This window comes from Myodes glareolus, chromosome 14, assembly GCF_982192425.1.
Source record: "Myodes glareolus chromosome 14, mMyoGla1.1, whole genome shotgun sequence".
Classification (NCBI taxonomy): Eukaryota; Metazoa; Chordata; class Mammalia; order Rodentia; family Cricetidae; genus Myodes; species Myodes glareolus.
The window spans coordinates 6,311,406-6,335,430 of record NC_142039.1 but is presented as its reverse complement, the minus strand read 5'-3'; the positions used below and the strand labels follow the sequence as shown (position 1 = coordinate 6,335,430).

At 38.3% G+C, this 24,025-nt stretch overlaps 1 protein-coding gene across 1 annotated transcript in view; it reads left to right on the top strand.

Annotated features, from left to right (window-relative positions):
* Gpr158 (G protein-coupled receptor 158) overlaps positions 1–24,025 on the top strand; it is a 337,748-nt gene that overhangs the window by 144,551 nt on the left and 169,172 nt on the right. Inside the window, exon 3 of the mRNA XM_048461085.3 lies at positions 19,437–19,539. Within this exon, the coding sequence (XP_048317042.3) occupies positions 19,437–19,539 (103 nt within the window). The remainder of the gene's footprint in view (positions 1–19,436; positions 19,540–24,025) is intronic.

Here is a 24,025-nt window from a genome sequence, read left to right as displayed (position 1 = left end):
TTATGAAGTAGCAACAAAAATAAGTCTATGGTTATTGTCACCACAACACAGGGAACTGTATTAAAGGGTCACAGTATCAGGAGGATAGAGAACCACTGGCTTCAATTATTCAAGATTACTTGCATTTCCCTATGAATTTTCACATCAACTAGTTTATTGTTCAGAAGTGATAGTTTTTATGTTATTTGGTATAGAACCCAGAGACATATGTATAATAGTCAAGTGATCTAACTGCCCTATACCCCTTGATGATTACTTGCATTTTGGCAGGGATTGTGTTGACTATACATTAATTTGAGTAGTACTGAGGTTTTAAAGCAGTGTCTAGACTTGAGAGTATTGCTCAGTATTAAATAATTTGCCTAGTTATCATAAGGCTCTGTGTTCGTTCATCAGCACCAAATACACACATGTACACATATACATATATGTACACATGCATATATACCACACATACAGGCACATACAATATACACATTTACACACACATACACGTACATAGACACACTATACACATAATACACACATACACATATGTATACACACTGCACACATACACACATCACACATACTTATACACACTACACAATACACATGCAACACACGCGGACATACATATACATATAAGTGCACACCATACATACATGAACACATGCATACACAGAGACACATACACATACATACATATATGTATAATTCATACATGCACACTTGTACATACCTCACCATATATATGTACATAGCTTTCCCCACAATATACTCCTGCACACATATGTGTATGTGCACACACATACACATTGTCATGGTCACAAGAATAGTGATTACTTTAACACAAAAATATAGGAGGACTCACACTTAATTAGGTCTTAATTTTTTAAGAGTGATTTCTGGTTTTAAGAGTACAAGTTTGAAGATATTTTGTTGAATTTGTTTCTAAGTTTTTATTCTTTTTGATGGTATTTTAATGGATCTTTCTTATCATTTTATATCCTTGATAAATGTATTAGTCCTAATAGGCTTTTTGTTACTTTATTAAGGTTTCTCAAATATGAAATATACATATGAATAAATTTGGGATTATAACCTTTTCAATGATTTGATGTCTCATCTTCCCTTCCTGTTTTTTTATTTCACTCTCACAGGTGGACTTTTCTTTTTCACCTTCCAGTTCTCAAATAACCAACACTGAGACTTAATAACTAAGTAAAAATGCTTGCCCTATAGTTCAGGCTTATTACTAACTAGCTCATACATTTTAAATTAACCCACATTTCTTATCAACCCTCTGCCAAGTGGTGGTACTTTTATTAGCACGACATATTCATCTCTGTTCCCTCTGCGTCTGACTCGTGAGTCCTCTGACTCCACCTTTCCCCCCCACTGTCCTTTGTTTGGTTCTTCCACCTAACTTTATTCTGTTCAGCTTCTTTATTAAACCAACAACAATGACATATATTCACACAGTGTAAAGGAATATTTCACACACTCTAAGCTGTTGTCCTTGCAGTCTGTTTTCTCTTTCTTTCCTTTTCTCCTCTCCTTCCAATGTTTTAAAATAAGAATGAATAATGCTTTGGTAGAGCTCATATGCATGTGGATGCCTGGAAGTGCCATCTTCAAAGGGAGCTTTAAAATTGCTACCTTTCAAAACTGATTTATCACGCTCATGAAGTTCAAGCTACTATTGTACCAGTGGGCATGTCTTACCAGGCTACTCATCACTGTAGCTCACAGAGTTTACAGCTGAGTGTGATTCATGATGACTTTACTCCTCTAGTAGTGTGCACAGAACCCTCTATTGCTGTAAATGGTGGCCAGTGTGGACAAAGCTTCTAGGTCAGTACCAGCTTGGCTTTCCCATGTACTGTTGCTCAAGTATGGGGTGTCTACAGTAATAGGCTCTTACTGTCAAGTTCTGGCATTGACATTAGCCTGTAATTGGTGCGGGAGAATTATCTGTATTCTGTCAATCATGTATTTTAATAAAACGTTGATTGGCCAGGCAGGAAGTATAGGCGGGTCAACCAGACAGGAAGTAGAGGCGGAATAATGAGAATAGGATAAGGCTAGGGAGGAGAAAGGTTCCTCAGCCACTCCTGCGCAGACCACTGAAGAGGCAGCATGTAACTTGCCCAGCTGAGAAAGGTACGGAGCCATTATGGCTAACATAGATCAGAATAATGGGTTAAGATAAGTCATAAGAACTAATAAGTAGCCTGACCAAATGGGCCAATCAGCTTTATAACTTATAGAGATCTCTGTGTGATTGATTTTCTTTGGGGCTTGCTGGCTTGTTGGGGTACCGGGCGGGACAGAAACCCCAACAAGCCAGCCCCTCATGTTACATGTAATGTCTGGGGATATGGAACCTCACTGGCCTACAACTCCCAAAGAAGCAATTAGCATCCAAAAGACCTATGCAAACCCGAGACAGACTAATTTTCAGGATGGAGTTGGGTATTGAGTATGAAATCTCACACCAGCCTTGGGGTTATTGGTAGTTGTTAGCTTCAGGGGGAGGTTTCCTCTGAGATTATAGACCCTGAACAGCACAAATTGATTTTGATAGATTAAAAACAAAAGTATAATTCAAATTTTGGTAGATAGGAAAGTGGGTGGTAGATCTTGGAAGAGCTGGAGAAAGAGGGTGGGTGAATATAATTAAAATGCATTGCACAAAAGTTAAACAACTAACCCTGTTTTAAACACTTCCCCCTCCCAGTATTTTTGCCCCTGACCCTGTGTTTCTTGAGAGTATCCTCATTATGTAAGCTGACTGCTACTTTTGAGAGTTTTCCAGAGCTCTGAATACCTTCCCATTAAGAATTTCATGTGTGTTTTATTGGATAACATTTTCTGCTTCCCTTTTACAAATTACTCCTCATAAAGCCCAGTGCACCTGTCCGGTGTCTGTGATCTGCTCAGTTAAAGATTTGAGAAGCCATGAAGAGAGACATAACTACTTTCTCTAAAATTTATGTTTCTACCCAAATGTTTGCTTTGTTGCTCAGAGATTTAGTGTAGCTCATGAGGTGAAACATCCTCAAGAACTCACACTGGAAAGGCAAGTTCTGGACTTCAGATGTGCTGACCATAGAGCTTATTTAGAAGAAATTACTTCACTGTTCAGTACGAAAGCCAATCACAAACATTTCAACTTTGCATACAATTGCCATTTTGAAAGTATTTTATATATTAAACATATTTTCTGCTATCTTAGAATTTTTTGTTTTGTTTTATTTTCAAGACAGGGTTTTGCTGTAGTTTAAGAGCCTGTCCTGGAACTAACTCTTGTAGACCAGGCTGGTCTCAAACTCACAGAGATCTGCCTGCCTCTGCCTCTCAAGTGCTGGGATTAAAGGTGTGTGCCACCACCTCCCAGCTTAAAAAAAATATTTTCTATTTGGATGGTGAACTAAGGACAAATGCATCTTGAAGCTCTTTGTAAAATCACAAGATGAATTTTAAGTACATTTTTCATATTTTTATCTGAGAATGATAGTAATTATACCAATTAAGATGATTTTCTATGCAAATGGTAAATAATATTTTATTTTCTGCTCACAATAAAAGAAAAGCTTACTGCCATTTGGAAATGTAGCATTTGGTTTTAATATAGCATTTAGTAGGCAGCAAAATCCGTGCCTTTTGGTTTAGACCTATGCCCTTTATTCTTTAGCTGATTTGCTAATTACATTGAAAAACTCTCCAAAATCTCACTGGGGATATGCAAATGCATTTTCAGTTTCTTAATACTTGAGAGGAAGCCAAGAATTTAGTGCATGCAAATCCGTTCTGAGTTTGATGTGATGTTTGTAGAATTGCTTTTATTATCCAGAAGCTGTGGCCTTCTATTTTAGTACACAGTCTCTTCTCTGTCACCCAAATTAGAATAGATGTTATGTTATGGTTCTTTCAACTAAGTTTTAAAAAGCAGAATCAATATCACAGGTAAAACGAGAGAGGAACTGCAAATACTTTGGGGGCGTGGGAGGCTGCGGGATAATGTTATGTTTCCAGTGAGTTGTGAAACATGGCACAAAGGCACACAGCCATAGGGATGGAGTCCAATGAGTTGTTACAAAGATGATATTTCTACATGACACTCCTACATAGATGCTTCCACACTCAAGAAATAAGGAAAGAATTATTCAACTTCAAGAAGCTTTGTACACTCAACCACCGCCTCTTCAACATTCTCTCAATTCAGCAACTATTCTGATTTTTAACAATATATAGTACAGTTGATCCCATTTTAGTTTTTATAAATAAAATAAATAAGAATATATGATTAAGCTTATTTGGTATTATTTATATGAATGGGAAACCTATTCATATTGCTGCTTGTAATATTAGATCATTTTCATTGCACATTACTTTGTTATATGGATCTCGCATAATATATTTCCACATTGTGATATAGAAGAAATTTAATTTTATTATAGTTTAAGTTTAGTGCCAACAGTATAGTTATTTGTATTTATATTGGGTTATTATATGAATATTGGTTTGTAATAATTGGATGGTAGGATATATTACTTTCCTTCTTTGTGTCAGCTTTTTGCAGTAGTGGACACTGAACTAAGGAATTCTCAGACAGTCAGCATTGTCTCCAGACTGCTTTTGTTTTCATTTGGAGACAGGTTCTTTCCAAGCTGCCCAGGCTGACTAAAACTCACACTATAGCCCAGGAAGTTCATGAATTTGTAATCTTTTGGTTCCAACTTCCTAAGTGGATAGTGTTACAGGCCTGGTCTAGTAGGCTCAACTTAGCATGTTGTTTTCATATTTAAAAGATATACCAAAGTCATTTCTAGTTGTCATTCATGTACATATCTGTGAGTTCTTTATTAAGGCTTAAAAATTCTATATTCCTGCTTGCATTTAGATTAACAGTTAAATTTACCTATTTTGTTAGACACATCAGTTATTTTATTTTAACTTGTGAGTTCTAATTGAAAATCATGTATTAATGGTTTGTAATGTGTTGCTTTGATAGAGACGTGAATGACCAAATCAAGCTACTTAAAATAACCATTTTATCACTCACATTTTTTGTGCATTGAGAACATATGAAACCTTTCAGCCATTTTTACGTTTATGTTACCTTGTTACTTAAGCATGTTAACAGCTTTCTATGTTAGAAATCTGCGTTTATTCCCCCTAACCAAAAAACTGTGTGTTTGGATCAACAGTTTACTAAACACCCCATCTTCTCTCCCTTGCCCTTACACCTGTCCTGTCTTTTATATTTTAATTGTGAACCTAGCCTTTAACAGTGGAGCCATCTCTCCAGCCCTATTGTCTTCTTTTATGAATTTAACATTTTAGATTGTATATTTGTTACTTAAAAGTTACTTTTCTGAGTGGGTTGTGATAGTACCTGAGTGTAATCACAACAGTTGAGAGATGGAGACAGAAGGACCAAGAGTTCAATGTCATCTCCAGCTAAATAGTGAGCTCTAGGCCAGTCTGGGCCGTATAAAACCCTGTCTCAAAATCAAGAAAAAATAATTTCTTTACTCTGATGACCAATGAGACTGAAAATGTAAATGAAGACTTCTCTTTTGTTCCGGGCCACACAAACCTGAATAATCACACAGAAACTACAGTTTTTACAACACTATTTGGCCTATTAGTTCAAGCTTCTTATTAACTAACTCTTATATCTTAAATTAACCCATTTCTGTCAATCTGTATATTAACACAAGGCTGTTGCTTATTGAGTAAGGTTCTGGCATCTGTTTCCTTTGGCAGTTACATGGAATCTCTTTGACTCAGCCTACTTTCTCTACATATCTTTGTTCAGATTTCCTGCCTGGCTTTACTCTACTAAACCATTGGCCAGAACAGATTTTGTTTATCAACCATCACATATACAGAAGGACATCCCACATCATCTTCTCTTTTCTGTCTAATTAAAAAGGAGGGTTTTAACTTTAACATAATCAAATTACAAATACAAAACAGTTATCAAACAAAAATTATAGATACAATATTTTTCCATTTACATTTGGCAATTAAGAAAAATATCATCTATTCTATCTTTGTGAGTCTAAAGTTTTATGTTTTATTTATCTTTATCATAACTAAGAAAAATTGTAACTATCTGTCTTCACTCTTCAAAAACTTCAGAAGGATATACTATTATCTAAGTATACAGAGAGTGCACTGTAAGTGACTTCCAAAACTCTAGAATTGACAAAGACATCTTACAGCCTGGATAGTCACCCAAAGTGTTTTTGTAACATTGGGGCAACCATCTTCAACCTATAGGCCCTTAGTATCCAGCAGATTTTTCCATGAAACAGTAAATTTGAAGATCTATTTTATCTTGTAATGGCAAAGTTCTGTGTCTTACTGAATGTCTGACAGTTTCTTCCATGGAGCAGAAACCCTGAAGGACCATCCATCTTCTGATGAGTTTAGCAGTTACTTTTCTGTATGTCCACTTCATACATCACACCATAAAACAGTTCACAAACAACAGGTTTTTTTTTCCCAAATGGCTAGACTTGTCACATTGAAGGCAAGTTCCATAACAGGTTTCTTCAATGACCATCATCCTCTCTGAAGTTATTAGTGCTGCCAGAAGCAGATGTGTCTCACTGTCAAGAAAAGTCTAAATCATTAAAACATTTTAAATGACATATTCTGTAGGTCTTGAAGTGTTGAAAATTATCTATCTAACTGAAATATATCTCTGTACATCTAGAAAACCTAACTAACAGGACTATAAGTTTGACTATTATAAATGACTATCTATTAACCTGCAATTTTAAATTATATATTGCATTTTAAAATGATCTCCATAAACATAACACCTTAAGCAAGAATAGAAGTATATATACACACAGTGTAACAAAACCAACCTTAAGTTTGTATCAATAGACCAAGACCTATACCAATGCTAAGTATTGAACAAGAAAGTGGTCATTATTGCTTACCACTGTTACTAGGAGCATGTGTTAGAAGGGTTACCTCATAGGAAGATTGTTTAGTTTGGAGCAAGAGGAGAGACACTTTCCATTTTTTCAAGAGATTGAGTATAGAGCCAGAAAGATTGAATTATTAAAGGCATTTGCGGAAGTTCCTGTATCATAACTTATCCACATTTGAGAATTCTTTGTTGAAACTAATTTGAATTTCATTATATCCTCATATTAATTTCTGCTGTTTTGTATGATTTTACATTCTAAAAATAATCAAGTTAAAAATTTGTCCCAAGATGCCCTTCTTAAAAGAAAGCACATGCAATGTGTGAGTTGTGACCAGTTAGAACAGAGCACAGGTTTAGTGATTTCTATTTGTGTCTTTTTTTTTTTGTACTTGTGGTTTATGAAGTAAGACCCAGACCATAACTTTATTTTTTCTTATTCCATCAAACTGTATAGCCGAGAGTTCAATACAGAAGAACAAAATTAATTGGAGAGTGAAAAAAAAATCTCTTGCTTATGAACTATTACCTCAGGGGAGCAGGCTATCCAGTATAAAGCATGAGACATAGTGGTTTGTGGAGAGAAGCATTTCAATTTTAAAAGTAACCAACATTAAGAGTTTGTGTTTAGCAAGCATCTGGGGCCATTGGTGCCAATGGATCTGGAAAGCTGGATTCCCTCAGTTTGAGATACCATTCATTTCCCTAGTCAGATCAAACACTGTGAGCATTCTGCTGCATGTATGTATCTGTGATCTCTCTCTCTCTCTCTCTCTCTCTCTCTCTCTCTCTGTGTGTGTGTGTGTGTGTGTGTGTGTGCATGGATACACACATGCTAAATATTCTATGCTATCCTGGAATATCCTGGAATCTTGGTTTTTTGAGAGTTGGGTTCACTGACTATAGCAAGAACACATGCGTTAATAATAGTAATAATTTATTTTTAAGGTGAAATAGATCATAAATAAAAACATCTTCATCCCTGCCCCTGTCCCAGTCAGTTATGGTTCTAAACTGTGTTCAGGCAGCTACTGCATGATAGTGAGAGGTGTAGCACAGTGCTATCTTTCAAGCCAAATAACTGGCATCTTTAGGAGTTCAGCTGTGCTCACTTGCATATGATCATCAAGTTGGACTTTTTGACTGTTTATACCCCCTCACAGAGAGGGAGACAGGGTCATGGGAGCCTCACATGAGTATACAGCCACTCCATCCAACCTATCAGATGCAATTCTGCCCCCAATTGCACATGGCCTGCAGGAGAGCCTAGGGAAGACTAGGAGAGGAGGGCTCTGTCTATGAAGGGAGCTATGGAAAAGTACTATGGGATCAGGCTCTTGTACATTGTAAAGATTTGTCACTTGTATTGGTTTAATAAAATACTGATTGGCCAGTAGCCAGGCAGGAAGTATAGGTGGGGCAACCAGACTAGGAGAATTCTGTGAAGAAAAAAAGCTTAGTCTGTAGTCACCAACCAGATACATGGGCAGCAAGATGAAAATGCTGCACTTAGAAAAGGTGCCAAGCCATGTGACTAAACATAAATAAGGATTATGGGTTAATTTAAGTAAAAAGAGCTAGTTAGTAATAAGCCTGGGCTAATAGGCCAAACAGTTTATAATTAATATAAGACTGTGTGTTTTTTGGGACTGAATGGTTGCTGGACCAGGCAGGACAGAAAAGCCATCTTCTCTGCTGGGAAAAGACTTGGTGGTGCTGTCTTTTGTCAGGGAGTGATCACACTCCAGTGAGTCGTCCCTCACTAATGATTTATAAGGAAGCCCTCCAAACTCATTGGCTCCCCAGAATTGACTTTGGTGGAATCAGACATACCTCAATTTGTCTTTGGAGACATAGGAGGAGGGTGGATTTTGCTTAGGTCTCCTTTAGGAAGGGATTTTAGCAACAGGCATAATCCTTTGCTGTTTACGGGTTCTAGTTTTCCTAGATGATGGTATGATGACAAATGTTGTGGTGGGGGCTCTCTCATTCCTCTGTTGCTGATGCTCTCTTTACCTTCATATGATGGCTAGTCATTGAAGGGAAGAAGCTTTGGGTTCTAACCATAATTTGATCTGTTTTAGTAACATGTTATTTTAGAACCCATTCTCAACTTGGCAGATTCACCATTTTACAGTATTTCTACAAAGAAAAGATGAAAGCAAGGAAGCAAGAGAAGCTACTGTCTTTTCAAAGGGGAGACTCGGTTACTACTCCATCTTGCCAGCCTTGAGCTTTCCCTTTCTTCTTGCTTCTGCGGCACTGCCATGTGTTTTTGAAGGAGGCTTAGTAAATTCATCACAGCAGGAGACTTTCTGGAAGTGGATCAGTCTTCTTTCAAAGCAGAGAAGTCATTATTTGCCATCCAAGAGGGGGGAGGAGTGACAAAGTTGGCTACCATGGAAACCCTGCAGCTTCCATCTCTACAGTAGCTTTCACTGCTGCTCTGGCATCCATCGCTGTGGTATGCTTCATTGCTGCATCAGCATGCATTTCTGCATTAGGCTTTATTGCATCAGTGCCCACTGTTGTATATGCTTCCATTGCTGCATTTGCTTGAGTTGTTTGGGATTATGTATGTGTGGGCGAACTTGTGATGCATCAGAGACAAAAGGGTCTTTTGTTCTGTTGTGTGGTAAATGAGTGGATGTATGTTACATATATGTATGTGTGCACTGAACATGCATGCACGTGATGTATACCATGGTATATGTAGGCACACATGCAGTGGCTAGAGAAGGACTTCACATGACCTGCTCTGTCACCCTCTGCTTTGTTGTCTTGAGGAAGGTTGTCTTGTTGAACTGAGAACCAGCATGAAGATCAGCAAGACCCAACAACCCCATCCTTGTCCCACCCCCATCTCCGTTGTTGGGGTTAAAGGTGTGATGGTCCCACCTGGCTGATGCATGGATGCTGAGGATCTAAATCAGAGCTTACCCACTAAGCCATCCTCCAAGCCCAGGCTTCTGTGTTCAGGAAATCTAGTCAGAAAACACTCTCCTTGTATGACTATCATGTGAATATTTATTTGCGAAGATTCAAGTTGAGGAATTCTGCACTAGGCATGGATCAATTTAGAATAGAATACTGCCTGAAACCAAGGAAAATAGGAAAATAAAGCTTTGGAACAATGAAAACAGATGTTAGAGCCACCATGTGCTAGTGCCAGCTGCTCCTTTATGGGGTACAGCAAACTGCAAGCTGTACTTCTTGGCGAACAGTCTTTGCTCTCTGTGGAGCAGGGCCCTGGACAAGGTCCAGCCTTGCCACATGCTGACTGTGTTGCTTTGGGAAAGTTACTTTAGTATTCTGAACTTTGGTCTTATTTTCAAAGTAGAGATAGTAGTGAGCCCTCTATGGGGTGAGCTGGGACTTGTGCTGCACATAGCACAGTATTTGGCATACAGTAAACACATAGGGAATGTTAACTATTTGTTCTTGTAGGACACACATTATTATTTATCTGTTATTCTGCGTGCATGCTAAGCCAGCTCCCATTTATGCAGAAAATTATAACCATAACACAGGGCGAAAAGCATGCATAGTGGTAATGTCCCTTTGAAGATCAATGTATAATAGCTGGTAGCTCAAAGCTGTAAAATCTGAGTCTAAGAACTCCAAGAACACAAGGGCTTGTGCTACTCAGTGTTGGAGAGACTGTCAGATGCATCCAAGAGCTCTAGAACTTGTTAAACATGTCAGCACAATTTGCTCCCATTGCTCAGTGAATTGGAATCATGAAGAAATGTGTATGTATATTCAAGTGAGAAAAGGCATGGTTACATTTTAAAAATGCCAAAGCAGTGTAGTCCTCCATTGTGTAAATGTACCACATTTTCCTTATCCATTCTTCGGTCGAGGGGCATTTAGGTTGTTTCCCGTTTCTGGCTATGACAAACAATGCTGCTATGAACATAGGAGAGCACATCTTCTTGTGACACAATTGAGCATCCTTGGGATATATACCCAAAAGTGGTATTACTGGGTCTTGAGGAAGGTTGTTTTTTAATTTTCTGAGAAATCACCACATTGACATCCAAAGGGGCCGTACCAGATTGCATTGCCACCAGCAATGCAGAAATGTTCCCTTTTCAGCAGAAAAAAAATAACATCTTGAATTTTGCAGGGAAATGGATAGAGCTAGAAGACATCATTTTGAGTGAGGTAACACAGACACAGAAAGACAAGTATCACATGTACTCACTCATAAGTGGGTTTTAAAAATAAATCAAAGAAAACCAGCCCACAAATCACAAGCCCAGAGAACCTAGACAACAATGAGGATACTAAGAGAGACATACATGGATCTAATCTACATGGGAAGTAGAAAAAGACAAGATCTCCTGAGTAAATTGTGAGCATGGGGACCTTGGGAGAGGGTTGGAGGGGAAGAGAGCAGAGAAAAATGTAGAGCCCAATAAAAATAAATTAAAAATGCCAAAACAAAAAATGCAATGAATAAATAAAAGGCAACTAATGCCCATTTTTGGAGGATTGGGGGTTACTTAAACTTTATTTTGTTGTATTTTTTGCCTCCTATTTGCATTCCTGATTAGTTTTTCTTCACAATTACTTGCAAATGTGATTCTTACACACAAGCATTATGTATTATTTCTGTTAAATGCCAAACAAGGCTTGCATATACCTCATTTTAGTGTTCACATTAGTTACCCCTGTGCTTAGTCTGGCAGACTGGCCGTGTTTGCGCTGCAGCTCTGTTGACCAGGAGCTGACAGTCTGACTTGTGAAAGAAGTCGCATGCCAGCCACTTACAGTATGACCCACAATGTACTCATCCTGAGAATGAGAGACCCTTTTGTTCTAAACTATTTGAAACATATTTAAATGCATTAAGCATAACCGTCGTATCCTACTTGAGCAAATGGCTCAGCAGCGTTATATGTATTCAAAGCATCCTATAACTGTTCTCTGGAAACTTTCTATCTTACAAGTTGAATCTCTATGCCACCAAACAACTCCATGTTTCCCGTATTCCCTTTGGGTGCCAGCAGTCACTAGTCTGCTTTCTATTCCTGTGAGTTGAGTTTACTTCTATAACATGCGTGACTGGAATTATGCGACATTTATCCTTTTGTCTCTAGATTATTTCATGTAGTGTAATGTCCTTAAGTTTCAGCCATGTTGTGACAAATGATAGCATTTTCTTCCTTTCTAGTCTGAATAACATTCGTTATTTCTACATGACACTTTTTGTCAGCTGTTTATTGATGGACATTTGGGTGAATTTCATTCTGGCTGTCGTGAGGAATGCCATTTTGAACATGGGTTTACAAATGCTTCATTGAGATCTTACTTTCAGTTCCTTTGTCTACACATGTGGAAGTAGGATTTCAAGATAACACAGTTCAACTTTTCATTCTTAAAAAAGCTTCCTTTGTGTTCCTTAGTAGCAGCCTTGGCTTATATTCCCACGTGTGTTCTACACATGTTTCTAGTTTCCCTTCATCTTCATAAATGTTTCCCACTATTTGACAGTGATGTTAATGTTGTATATGAAGTGTTACCTCACTGTCAGTTTGATGTTTCTCTTATGGATGAATGTTGAACATTATTTCATCTGTTTGTTTGCCATTTGCATAACTTCAGAGAAATGTCTATTTAAGGACTTTTGCCTATTTTTGTCTGGATGACTTGTGACCTTTTTGCTGTGGTGGGTGTTGAATTGCAGAAGTTCTTTTTATATTTTTGTATGTTAGCTTTATTAAAAAACATAGCATACATTGTTGACAAATATTTTCTTTTTTTCCATAGATTACATCTCCATTTTACGGTTACTTGGTTACTTTCTTTGCTACACAGTTGATAGAAGCTTGCTAGAACCCCATTGTCTATTTGTAGCTTTTCCAGCTAGGGTTTTGAGGGTCATACTCAAGAAAAACCTCCAAATCCAATGTAACAAAGATCTTTCTATATTTTTTTTTCTGGAAGTTTTATGGCTATAGACTGTATGTTTTGGTTTTAATCATTTTGAGCCAAGTTTTATAGTATTGCCATAGATAAATGCTTGATCAATTTAATTCCTTTGCTTGTAGATGCTCAGATTTTCCCAGGAATATTTGTTAAAGGGATTGATCTGCCATCACTGTGTGTCAACAATGACATCATACGTATGGGTTTGTTTCTGGATTTCACCCAATTCTACTGGACTCTGAGTGTGCTTTCTTGCTGTGCTCTGGCTGTCACTGCATGGTTGTGGACTGCTTTTGGAAATCAGGACAGCACAGGCCAGCTTTGTAGTATCTTTTTGAGATAGTAGAGATTCAATATACATTTTGGATTTTTTTTCATTATCTTCTGAAAATGCTTTTGGGGTTTTTTTATGGGTGGCATTGAATCTTTTGATTAGTTTAGATGACATAAATATTTTAATAACTTTAAATTGCTTAAACAGATTATCTGGTGAATAACAGATATCAACATTTTCTTTTTATATTTTTGAGATTTTAATTACAGCATTTGTCCCTTCCCTGTCCTCCTTCCAAATTCTACTGTATATTGCTCTCTGCTCCCCTTCAAATTCATGGCCTGTTTTTCACTAAATGTTATTAAATGAATATATATGTATACATATAAACATAAACTGTTCAGTCCATATGATGGTACTTATCTGTATGTTTGCAGTGCTGACCATTTAATTTGCTCAGTGTTTATAGTTTTAATGATGTAACATTCCACCTACTTGTCAATTTTAATTGTAATTATTTTACTCTTTTGGTGTTATTATAAAGAGATAACTTGATTTTTTCTTTCATATCATTTATATGAAAATAGCCAAATTTATTTCTTAATTACTAATTGAATTCTCTATTGATGGCAAATGCTTCTGGGAACAGTTTTTGTAGAGATATTTTTGAGTATTGATTTAATTTCCTTAAAAGTTACAGGTCTATTCAGATACTAAATTTAGTCACAAATAAATCTTGGAATCTAGGAAGGTTTTCATTTTTGGAAGTTGTGTTTGTCTGTCTGTTTCTAGATCACTCTTAGCAAGGGTTTGTGTGGGATACGCCATGGTAAATCTCTGGACTGCTGCAATTGACCCCAGTGTCTCTCTCATGCATGCAATGCAAATATTGTGTCATCAGGGCTGCATTCTCAGCCTGCCCAGAGTGAAGCTTAGCAGGTGGCTTAGTGAGCTTCATCACGGAGTGCATCCTGACTCACTAATGACTGTCACTCTTAAATAGAAGCTCAGTGTCCGTCAAAGGTTGCTCACAGTGGCCTCCTGTGTGACAGGCTGCTTTCCTGTATCCACTCTTTCTGACATTCAGAAGATGTACTAGGAAGGCTTAGACTTTAACATCTCAAACACCACCAATATCCACAGTGAATATCTTACGTGAGTTCTGGAATACAATTTGGAAGGTTTTATTCTGTGTTAAGTTGGCGTCTGCGTTTATATTCTACATTCCCAAGGAGAAAAAAAAAAAGTTAAAAAGGCATCTCCTCAGTTACCAAAGGAGGAGTATTAGTTGCACATTCTCTATGTTATAGAGGACTTTCTGAGCCAGGTTTACCATGTGATCTCCTACTCTTGAAAATGTGTGATTTTTTTTAGTTGGGAGGTGAACAGAGAAAATGGCGGTGGTAGATAGAATGGGAAAATGATGCATGTTGGCTGCAAAGTCACAGTCCTTCTTAGAAAACTAAGCAAAGGCCACTTATTCTCCAAGGAGATGCTATAAGACTATATCTAATTCAGTTCCTGTAAGCACTGCCATCTTGGAGGTAAAGCTGGAACAAGGGGATGGGATGCTTTTATGGATTCAACTAAATAAAAGTTGCTTCTCTCCATTGAGATTAAAGTAAGAACAGAATAAAAAGTTTGCGGTAGTTAAGGATCCATGTTGCTATGTTTTCTGTAACAAAATTAGGGTGCTTCTTATTTTTGTCCAAAAACCTTCTTTTTTAATTTGACAATATTCATCTAATCAACTGAATTTTTAAAACCCCCAATGTTATGTCAGTCCCGAAATTAGCTTAAGAATCAAGAAATACTTTTATTGCAATAAACTTTTAAATTTACCCTAAGTATTAACAATGTTCCATGGAGTTACTGTTCTACTATTGCATAATAACATCAAGAAATTAGTACTGTCTTAATAAATACCATTCACCTTCAAATTCCAGGGGAGAAAATATTGTTTGTTCTCCAGTAGATAAAGTTACCTTAGACTGGTTGGAAGCTTATGGGGAGTGGGGACACATGGAGTTTTGAGGCAGGAAACACACACACACACACACACACACACACACACACACACACACACACAGAGTTAGCACAGCCAGCTAAATTGACCCTGATGATTAGTGAGTGAACCACAGGTGTAGTAAGGGGCTGCTTGTTCGTTTCCCAGTCACCCAGACTTCTGAAATAATCACACAGAAACTGTATTGATTAAATCACTGCTTGGCCTATTAGCTCTAGCTTCTTATTGACTAGCTCTTACATCTTAATTTAATCCATCTCTATTAATCTGTGTATCATCATGTGGCTGATAATATCATCATGTGAATCTTGTCTTACTGACAAGATTCCATCTGGCATCTGTCTCTAACTACATGGTTTCTCCTTGACTCAGCCTCTTCCTCCCAGCATTCAGTTTAGTTTTCCCTGCATAACTCTATTCTGCCCTGCCAAGCCCAAGACAGATTCTTTATTAACCAATGGTATTCACAGCATACCAAGGGGAATCCCACATCACCTCCCCTTTTCTGTCTAAATAAAAGGAAGATTTTAACTTTAACATAGTAAACTTACATATAAAAAAAGGTATCAAGCAAAAATTACAGTTACAGTATTTATATCTACTTTATCCTTTATCATAACTAAGAAAAAAATTGTAACTATCTATTCTTCAACTCCATCAAAGACTCCAGAAGGATATAATATTACCTAAGTAAACAGGAAGTGCATTTTAAACAACTTCCAAATCTATAGAATTGACAGAGACATCTCACTGCCTGGACAGTCACCCATAGTTCTTCTGCATCATTGGAGCATCCATCTTCCGCCTACAGGCCCATAGTATCTGGCACACTTTTCCATGAAGCAGGAAATTTCAAAGACAGTTGGGCCTATATTGACAGTTTGTCAGTCACTTTTTCTTCTATGTTCTGCAGAATCTTTCATGTCTTTCATGTCTTCCAGAATCTTTCATGAAGTGGGAACCCTGAGGGACCGTCTCACCTTTAGGCAAGTTCAGCAGGCATCTCTCCATGGGTCCCGCATGTCCAGCTCACAAAGCATAACATCAAGCAGTACAGACAAGAGCAGTTTCTTGCCCAAATGGCTAGCAAACTCCATAAGGATTCTCTTCGGTGCCCATCTTCCTCTTGAAACAATTGGTGATGCCAGGAGCAGATTGTAGAAAGGAGCTACGGGCAGTCCTGCTTTTCATCCCGCCCGGCTCCTGCATGGCTAGCTTAGTCCCAGAAATAACAACACACAAATTGTATTCATTTAAGCACTGCCTGGCCCATTATCTCTAGAGAGTTAGTTACTGACTAACTCTCATATCTTGATATTAACCCATTTCTAATAATCTGTAGCACCATGAGGTGGTGGCTTACCAGACAAGATTCAGCATGTCTGACCTGGTGGCTGGCTCCATGGCTTCTGGCTCATAGCCCTCTTCCCAGCATTTTGTTCTGTTTACTCCGCCTACCTAATTTTCTGTCCTATCAAGGGGCCAAGGCAGTCTCTTTATTGACCAATGAAAATAACACAATAGACAGATAACCCTCCTCCATCAGCAGATGTGTCTCATTGTCATGAAAAGTCCTAATTTCTTAAAACTTTTTAAATGCCATGTTCTGTAGTCTCTGAAAGATCTAAACAATATCTATCCATCTGAAATACATCTCTGTACATCCAGAAAACCTAGATAACATGGCTAGAAGCTTGACTATTACAGATGAATCTCTACTAACCTTTACTTCTTAATTATACACTTTTAAGTAAGATGAAAAACAAAACACCTTAATCAAGAGCCGAAATTCATATACACAGTCTAACAAAATTGACCTTAAATTTGTATCAATAAATCAAGATCCATACCAGTCCAAATCTCTATAGCACACAGGCAAAGGGATTGACTGCTCATGTTTCTAGTCTTCTTTCCTTCACTGCCTGTGAGTGCTCCATTAGTGATCCAAGAATTTGTGATCTAGAATTAAATTTCAAATAAGTGCATTCACAGTTAGCTTTGCTAAACTGAAGTTATCTTTTCCCACAGCCCACTCTATTTGCTGTTACTGGGTCAGCTGATGGTGACTCTGTTATCATTATCATTATTATTATTTTATTATCATTATTTGGTATTTGAGTTAAACTAATACCCCTGTGTCTGCTAGATGGGTGATCTAACATGTCTGCCTTCTTTTTACTTTTTATATTGAGACAGAGTTCCATGAAGTTGCTCAGATTAGCTTTAAACTTGATCTGTAGCCTTGACCTTGCCATCTGCTTGCCTCAGCCTTCTTTGTAGCAGAGCTCACAGGTACGTGGCAAGAGGCCCCGGTGGAAATTTCATTCTTAATGTTTTTCTGACCAAAAGTTTGTTTTCATCTTTTATTCCTCTTTCTCTTCCTTAGTTGATTGGATTATTTTGGTAACTCCTCCTCCTTCAAACTGTTATCTACATCTTACTGAATGAATGTTCTCACAAAACAAAACACAAATTATGGATGAGAGAGTTCAGAGAACAAGCTTAAGCTCTCATAGTTAGACCGTGATCAAGTCAGAATTCAAATCTCCATTTTATGACTGACCATGTCCAATATACTGTTCCACAATTCTACTAAGTCTCCAAAGTAAATGTTTCACTTGTTCCTTTATCTATAACACTCAGAAATCCAATTTGGCCTATTCTTTGGTTGCCTCTAATGTGATTGGATCATCGCAAACAGTGTGTAATTGTCCACTGGGTTCTGTAGGAGGACTCTGCACACAGCAGTTACTCTGTAAATACTGGTTAGCTCAACTGAATTGCGTGGTACTAGCCTGCTATTTTATTTTCCTCTGAGCCAAGAACCTATATTTCTGCAGTCCCTTAGGCTGAGACTTGGCCCCTGTGCCTGCTTGGCAAGTGTTGCACTACTGAGCTATATTCCCAGGACTTTGTATCTTTTATTTGATCTAAGGCATTGCCAACTAACTACACTGACCCTGAACTCACTGTATAGCCCAGACAGGCCCTGAGTTTGTGATCTTTTCTGAGTCAGCTTACTCCACAGACATAATTGGATATAAGTATATATGCTGAGGAAAAGAGAGGGGTGGAGGGCCTCATGGGATAATAACCAAGAAAAGTGTGAAAAGGTGGTATGCATGAAGTGGCGTGTCCGTGGAGGCTCTTTCAGGGTATTTTTATTCTACCTTTGGCTTAGAAAATCAAAATACATAAATACATTTCAATTACTGACCTTTTCACAGTACACAGAATGAGTCCTGATGCTCACTTTAAGTTTTAAGTGTAGACTATAGAATTACTATTTAAATTATTTAGTATTTTCTCTTTAAAAAGCTTCTGTGCTAGAAGCCATCTTGTCACTTTTACTTCTTAAAAGTTTTATCTTCACCCAGCTGTTCATGGTTCTTCTTTTTATAAATATGGAGAATATTTATCTGTTTTATAGATATAGAACCTTTGGGGTCATTAACTTATCTAGATTCTTGTCTTTTGTGTTTATATCTTAAAGTTTACCGCATTTTTTTCCTCAACAATTTGTGTTAGTTTGATCCAAGGATAAACTCTAATGAGCACTTAAGTCAGAAGAGTAGTTTCTGTGTCTCAACCTTTCTGAACCTGTCTACTCACCTGCCTACATTTGCTTTGATAGGAACATCCAGAGTGGAATGACTTGTAAAATATTCATATGGCTTTGGAAACAGTTCTTGAAGCAATAAGATGCTATGAGAAATGTAAACAGAACCATGTTTCTGAGTGATTGAGTGAGACACCTGAGTGAGTGAAAGGCTGGCCATAGAGGCAGCTGCAACAGTGAAGCCACAAAACAACCCCATACTAGTTAAGAATTATAGATAATAATAAAGGTTATTTATTTGAGGGGAAAAAGTTACAGATCACCGTCCCAAACAACAGTCCTCTTGTCACAAACAGGAAACGGAGTGTCTAGCCACCAGAAAGGGAGCTGGGAGCAAAAGCGCCCAGTTCCAGCTGCTTTTTAAAGTATAAGAGAGCATGCCCCAGTGGGCTGGTATCTAAAAGGCTATTGGCTGAAAGAGTGGAAGGAGTTCCCACAGCATAACAGTGCAAGATTAGAAAGGGAATTAGTTACTTCTAAAAAAAAAAATTGGCTGCTGGCAAACAAACCTAAAACAAAAGTCCAAAATTGAAATATTTTATTTATAGAAAATGTGCTGATTCTGATACATTTGCAACAGTAGATATGTGTGTACCTTCATGTGAGCAACACTGTGATTGATTTTATTGTATTTTCTTCTCTTTAGTGTATGCCAATCAAAGGCCTGGGATTCGTGCTTGGGGCCTATCAGTGCATCTGCAAAGCAGGATTCTATCATCCCCGTGTCTTCTCGGTGAACAACTTCCAGAGTAAGTGCTCTTTGCTCTGTGCATGCGCCTCACAACACACACAACACACCTGTTGACGTCATTCTGTTTCTCCTTTAACCTTGTTGACTTTACAAGTCAAATTCACATCGGCTCGGCCTCCTCGAATCACTTAAAGGATTTTTATTTGGGTTTGAAATTTTCAGTGCTGGGGCAACTGTGACGAAGACGTGCTTAGGAGAATTTTAGTTTTTAAAACATTTAAAAGCCTGAAGGTGTTATAACCCTTTAAGGGTTAGTTTCTGAGAATTGTTACTAGAAAGTTTCTAGCACTCATTCTGCCCATTTATTTTATTTGTGCATATGTTACTTTTAAATAATGCGTGGAAAGTTATCAATGAGCAGCTTGACATCACACATTCCTTATCACCCAGTTTCCATTGTTCAAGTTGCTGCTTATAGAAGAGTGGGATCCTCTACTCAGAGTCTCGCCAAGCTAAAGATTTCCCCAGTATGATTTCTGAGGCTGAGTGCAGTCCTTGAAGCCTCCCAGATTGTCTGAGGAATCCAGATGTCACAATAGGCGTTCCCTATTTTGTGGCTGAGTGTTTGCCTGGAGCTTCTCCCAGTTCTAAAGGTTGTGCCGAGGTCGGTCATGTGATGCTCACAAATTGCCACTCACCCTCTTACAGTCACCAGAAGAATCTCCCATCCTGCTCGCCCTGCCTCCTCTAACATAACACAACTGTGGGCATGATTCTTCTCTCACTTTGCTACACAATGTCCACAGTCAAAGGAGAGAAGCAGCCCTCATAATTGCAGGCCTGTTCACATACAGAGTGAAATTATACAGGGTTCATTCACCAGCAATGAAACTTCATCATCTGCTCAGTTTCTATCTACTCTGGAGAACATTAGTGTTGTGATTTAAATACTGAGCTTTATTCTCTGTAATACAGAGAATTCCATATGGCCAGGTTGACTTGTAGCCAGCTACAAATATACTGATAAAAGGAGTGTAGTTGGTAAAAATGTGGGGATTTCATGGGAAATTGGATTTAGAGACCTCTAAGAATTAGGCCCATGTCTCTTTCACACAGTTATCCATTTATCTTTGATACTCTGTTACTGCTGTGTGTGGCAATTTGTATTTCTAGTAGACATTATTAAAGAGTGCATTTGAGGCTCTGCCCTGGCAGCTTTCCTCTATGAATTTTGGTAGACATTTATAGGTTTATTAATAGATGGTTTTCTTTTTCTTCCGAAACCTCATTCTTGGGTCTTGAATCTATTTACATTTTACTTCTTGGTTCCCCAGTCATGTATAACCCTTATTCTGAGTAATAGGTGTAGGTAGAAGTTTGGATGGTTCCATCTTCCACGTACATATCCTGGGTTTACGTGGAATGGGGTCTATCAGTACAGAAGGAGGGGACACACACGCACGCACACACACACACACACACACACACACACTGAGAAATACATACAGATAGAGAGAGAGTAGAGAAGGAGAGAAGGGAGAAACAGACAGACATACTGACAGAGACAGAGAGACACCAAAAGAGAAAGAGAGATGCAGAGAGAGACTTGTACTGACTTGAAGAAATAAGAAAGCTTGCAGTGAGAATGTAGACTGGGACTTGAGGAAGGCTTCACTGGCAGCCTGCAGGAGACAGGGATTCAGCTGAGTATGACAATCCAAGCACCCTAACCGGATATCCTGACTCCAGCTTGAGCAGATCTGCAGCTTGAAACCTAGGTGTACTCTGGATTCTAACCATCAGAGGCAAGGGAATAACAAGCAAACATTTCAAGCTCCTGGGTTTCTAATAGTTTCTTTGCGGCCATAGAAAGCGTACAATAAGGACGTTGATGCTTTTCTGAAGTGTGTGTGTGTGTGTGTGTGTGTGTGTGTGTGTGTGTGTGTGTAAGCCCAGCCACCATAGTGCCAGAGCTACCATGGCATTCTTCACAGCTCTGGTCCAGACATAACTTATGATTCAGCACTGAAGGGGAAGGGGGTAGGTTTAGCTTGTGTCGTGTGAAGGTATTTGGTATTTTGTGTCTGGTTTACCCACATTTGTTCTCAGCTCCCACTGTGTGACTGAAATAAAACATCTAAATATTATGGGACCAGAAAATGACTGTGCCACTTGCTTATAACACTACCAGGAGAAACTGGCTAACCTTTAACAACTTAGCTTTGTTTAATTTGCACACTCCTACTTTTCCCCTTATTTTAAAGGCCAGGTTTTTGCTTTTTTTTTTTTTTGGCTGGCCTCACTCTCTGAGAACAAGCTGATTTTATTTTATGTCTACCTCCCATGGCGTGCACACTGTTTCTGGAGAGAGGAGGTCACAGTTTTTAAAAGGATGATCTATAGCTGAGTACAGCTTTGACCTCAGCATATACTTAACCGTGACTGCCTTTGCTCAGCCATACAGCAGGAAGTCAGTTACTGTTATGATTTAAGCCCAGAAGTACTTTTAGACCAAATACATCTTTCTTGATGGCCTTGTCAGGCTGCATGAAAATCCAACATTTAATCACTTCCTTTCCCAAAGAAAACGTCTAGCACTCTGACCAGGAAAATGAGTATTATCAACCAAGATCTTCGCAGGCATTCGTTACACTACTTATTAAGTATTAGAATATACCACATGACTGTACACTGTAACCTGCTAATTTTAGTCATTAATGATTTAATCATAGTAGTTCAGAAAATTATAGGAGAAATTGCTTTCATACCTTTAAAATGTATTATCTAAAATCAGCACATAAAATAATGGGTCTCATTGTAGCCCTTTAATAAAAAACATTTATGTATGAAAATCTCTTGTCCTCTTTTGCTGTCTTTCTTCTCCCTGACCCTCTTGCTCCTCAAATAGCCCCTCCTTTGCTCTAAAGTTTTATATAATATATATGTATGTAAAATCTAAATTCTGCATAAGACAACATATGGCATTTACCTTTCCTTCCATTACCCTCTTGCTCCTCCCTCTTCTCATTAGCTCTTCTTCATCCCCACACGTGGGAAATTTTCTACTTTCATGTCATATAGATGTCATATTCATATATACATGTATGTTCCACATTCTGAATATTAATACATGGTATTTGTCTTTTTGAGTGTGACTTTTTTCTTTTTTTTCTTGAAGTGATTTTCATTTGGTAAGGAATGACCTTGTGTAATCTTTGGGTCAAATGCAAAGAAGATATTGAAGACCTGAAATATGAGAGAACATGTAAAGTCTCCATCCAAGTTCATATTTGAACTTGACATATTTGGGTGAATATATATGTATACTGATGGTACATATAATGAGGTAATCCTTAAGACCCTTTAGTACTATATTTTAAATTTTGTGCTATGCTGATGACTAGTGACTTAAGCTAGGACTTAGAAGAATGAGTGTTATCTGAAGATGTGACCTCTGCGTCTGTAGCAATGATGGCCATGAGGGGAGGGGAGACGGCCCTGAGGGGAGGGCACTAAGAAGGAACAAGCAGAAGTCCGGAGATGTCAGAGGGAAACTGGCTAGTTACCTGATAAAGAGGACAAGGCCTAGAAAGCGGAAAGACTGCACTGCAGAGGTAACATTTGCCGAGGTCTAGAAAAGGATTCCACATGCCCACATACAGTCTACTTGCTCTCTGGAGAAGGGACTTATAGTGTGGCCCTGATCTTTTGCATATAATGCAAATGTAAGTGTTAAAAATGCCTTCAAAATGTGAAACGATATAAGAACCTTTACTTAGACATAAGTACACAGTAGACAGGGCCTTGTAAAGACCAACCACAGTATGTATAAATGACGTGAATTGAAATTAAGCTGACAGCCCAGAGGCCTGGGTCCAGGCATCTCTTTGGATAGCGGTAGTCATGTGAGCTAATAGGAGTTGACATCTGTCGAGAGCACAGTTTCAGAAAGACCAGGTCCTGATGAACAATTGTCTCCTCATGTCCAGGCTGTTCACTTCCACGTCGATGCAATGCAGACTCATGATGTTCCCACGCTCTCCAACCCCAGATCCATCCATATTAGTATGGACTCCATCTCCACGAACCCCTGTTCTGTGTGGGTTACTACCAGTATTTTGGTTATATTTCTTATCATTCAGACTGACTTCAGTTTGGGTATCTTTCCAAATGAATCCCAAGTTACCAATGACCTATAACTAAAGATCGCAATCTGCAATTTAGCCCTGCAGTGTTATTCATATGAAAAGCACATGGGGCAGGAAACAGACAAGGAAAAAAATCAGAGTCTTTAAACTGAGTTGTTCAGGAAGAAAAAAAGGAGCTCTTTGCAGAAGGCAAAACGCAGGACTACTGAGTGCTGAGGCAAAGAGCAGCTCTGAGTTGAGCCTCTTGCTATGTAAGAAGAGGCTGATGAGAGGCAGTAGCTGCACCTATCTGTGGGTATAAGGGTAAATTTTAGATTGCAGTATGGGATTATGCTGATCTAGTAAAGTGGTGTAGTAGAGTCTTTTCTACGACTGTCTGGTCTATAGCTCCACTAA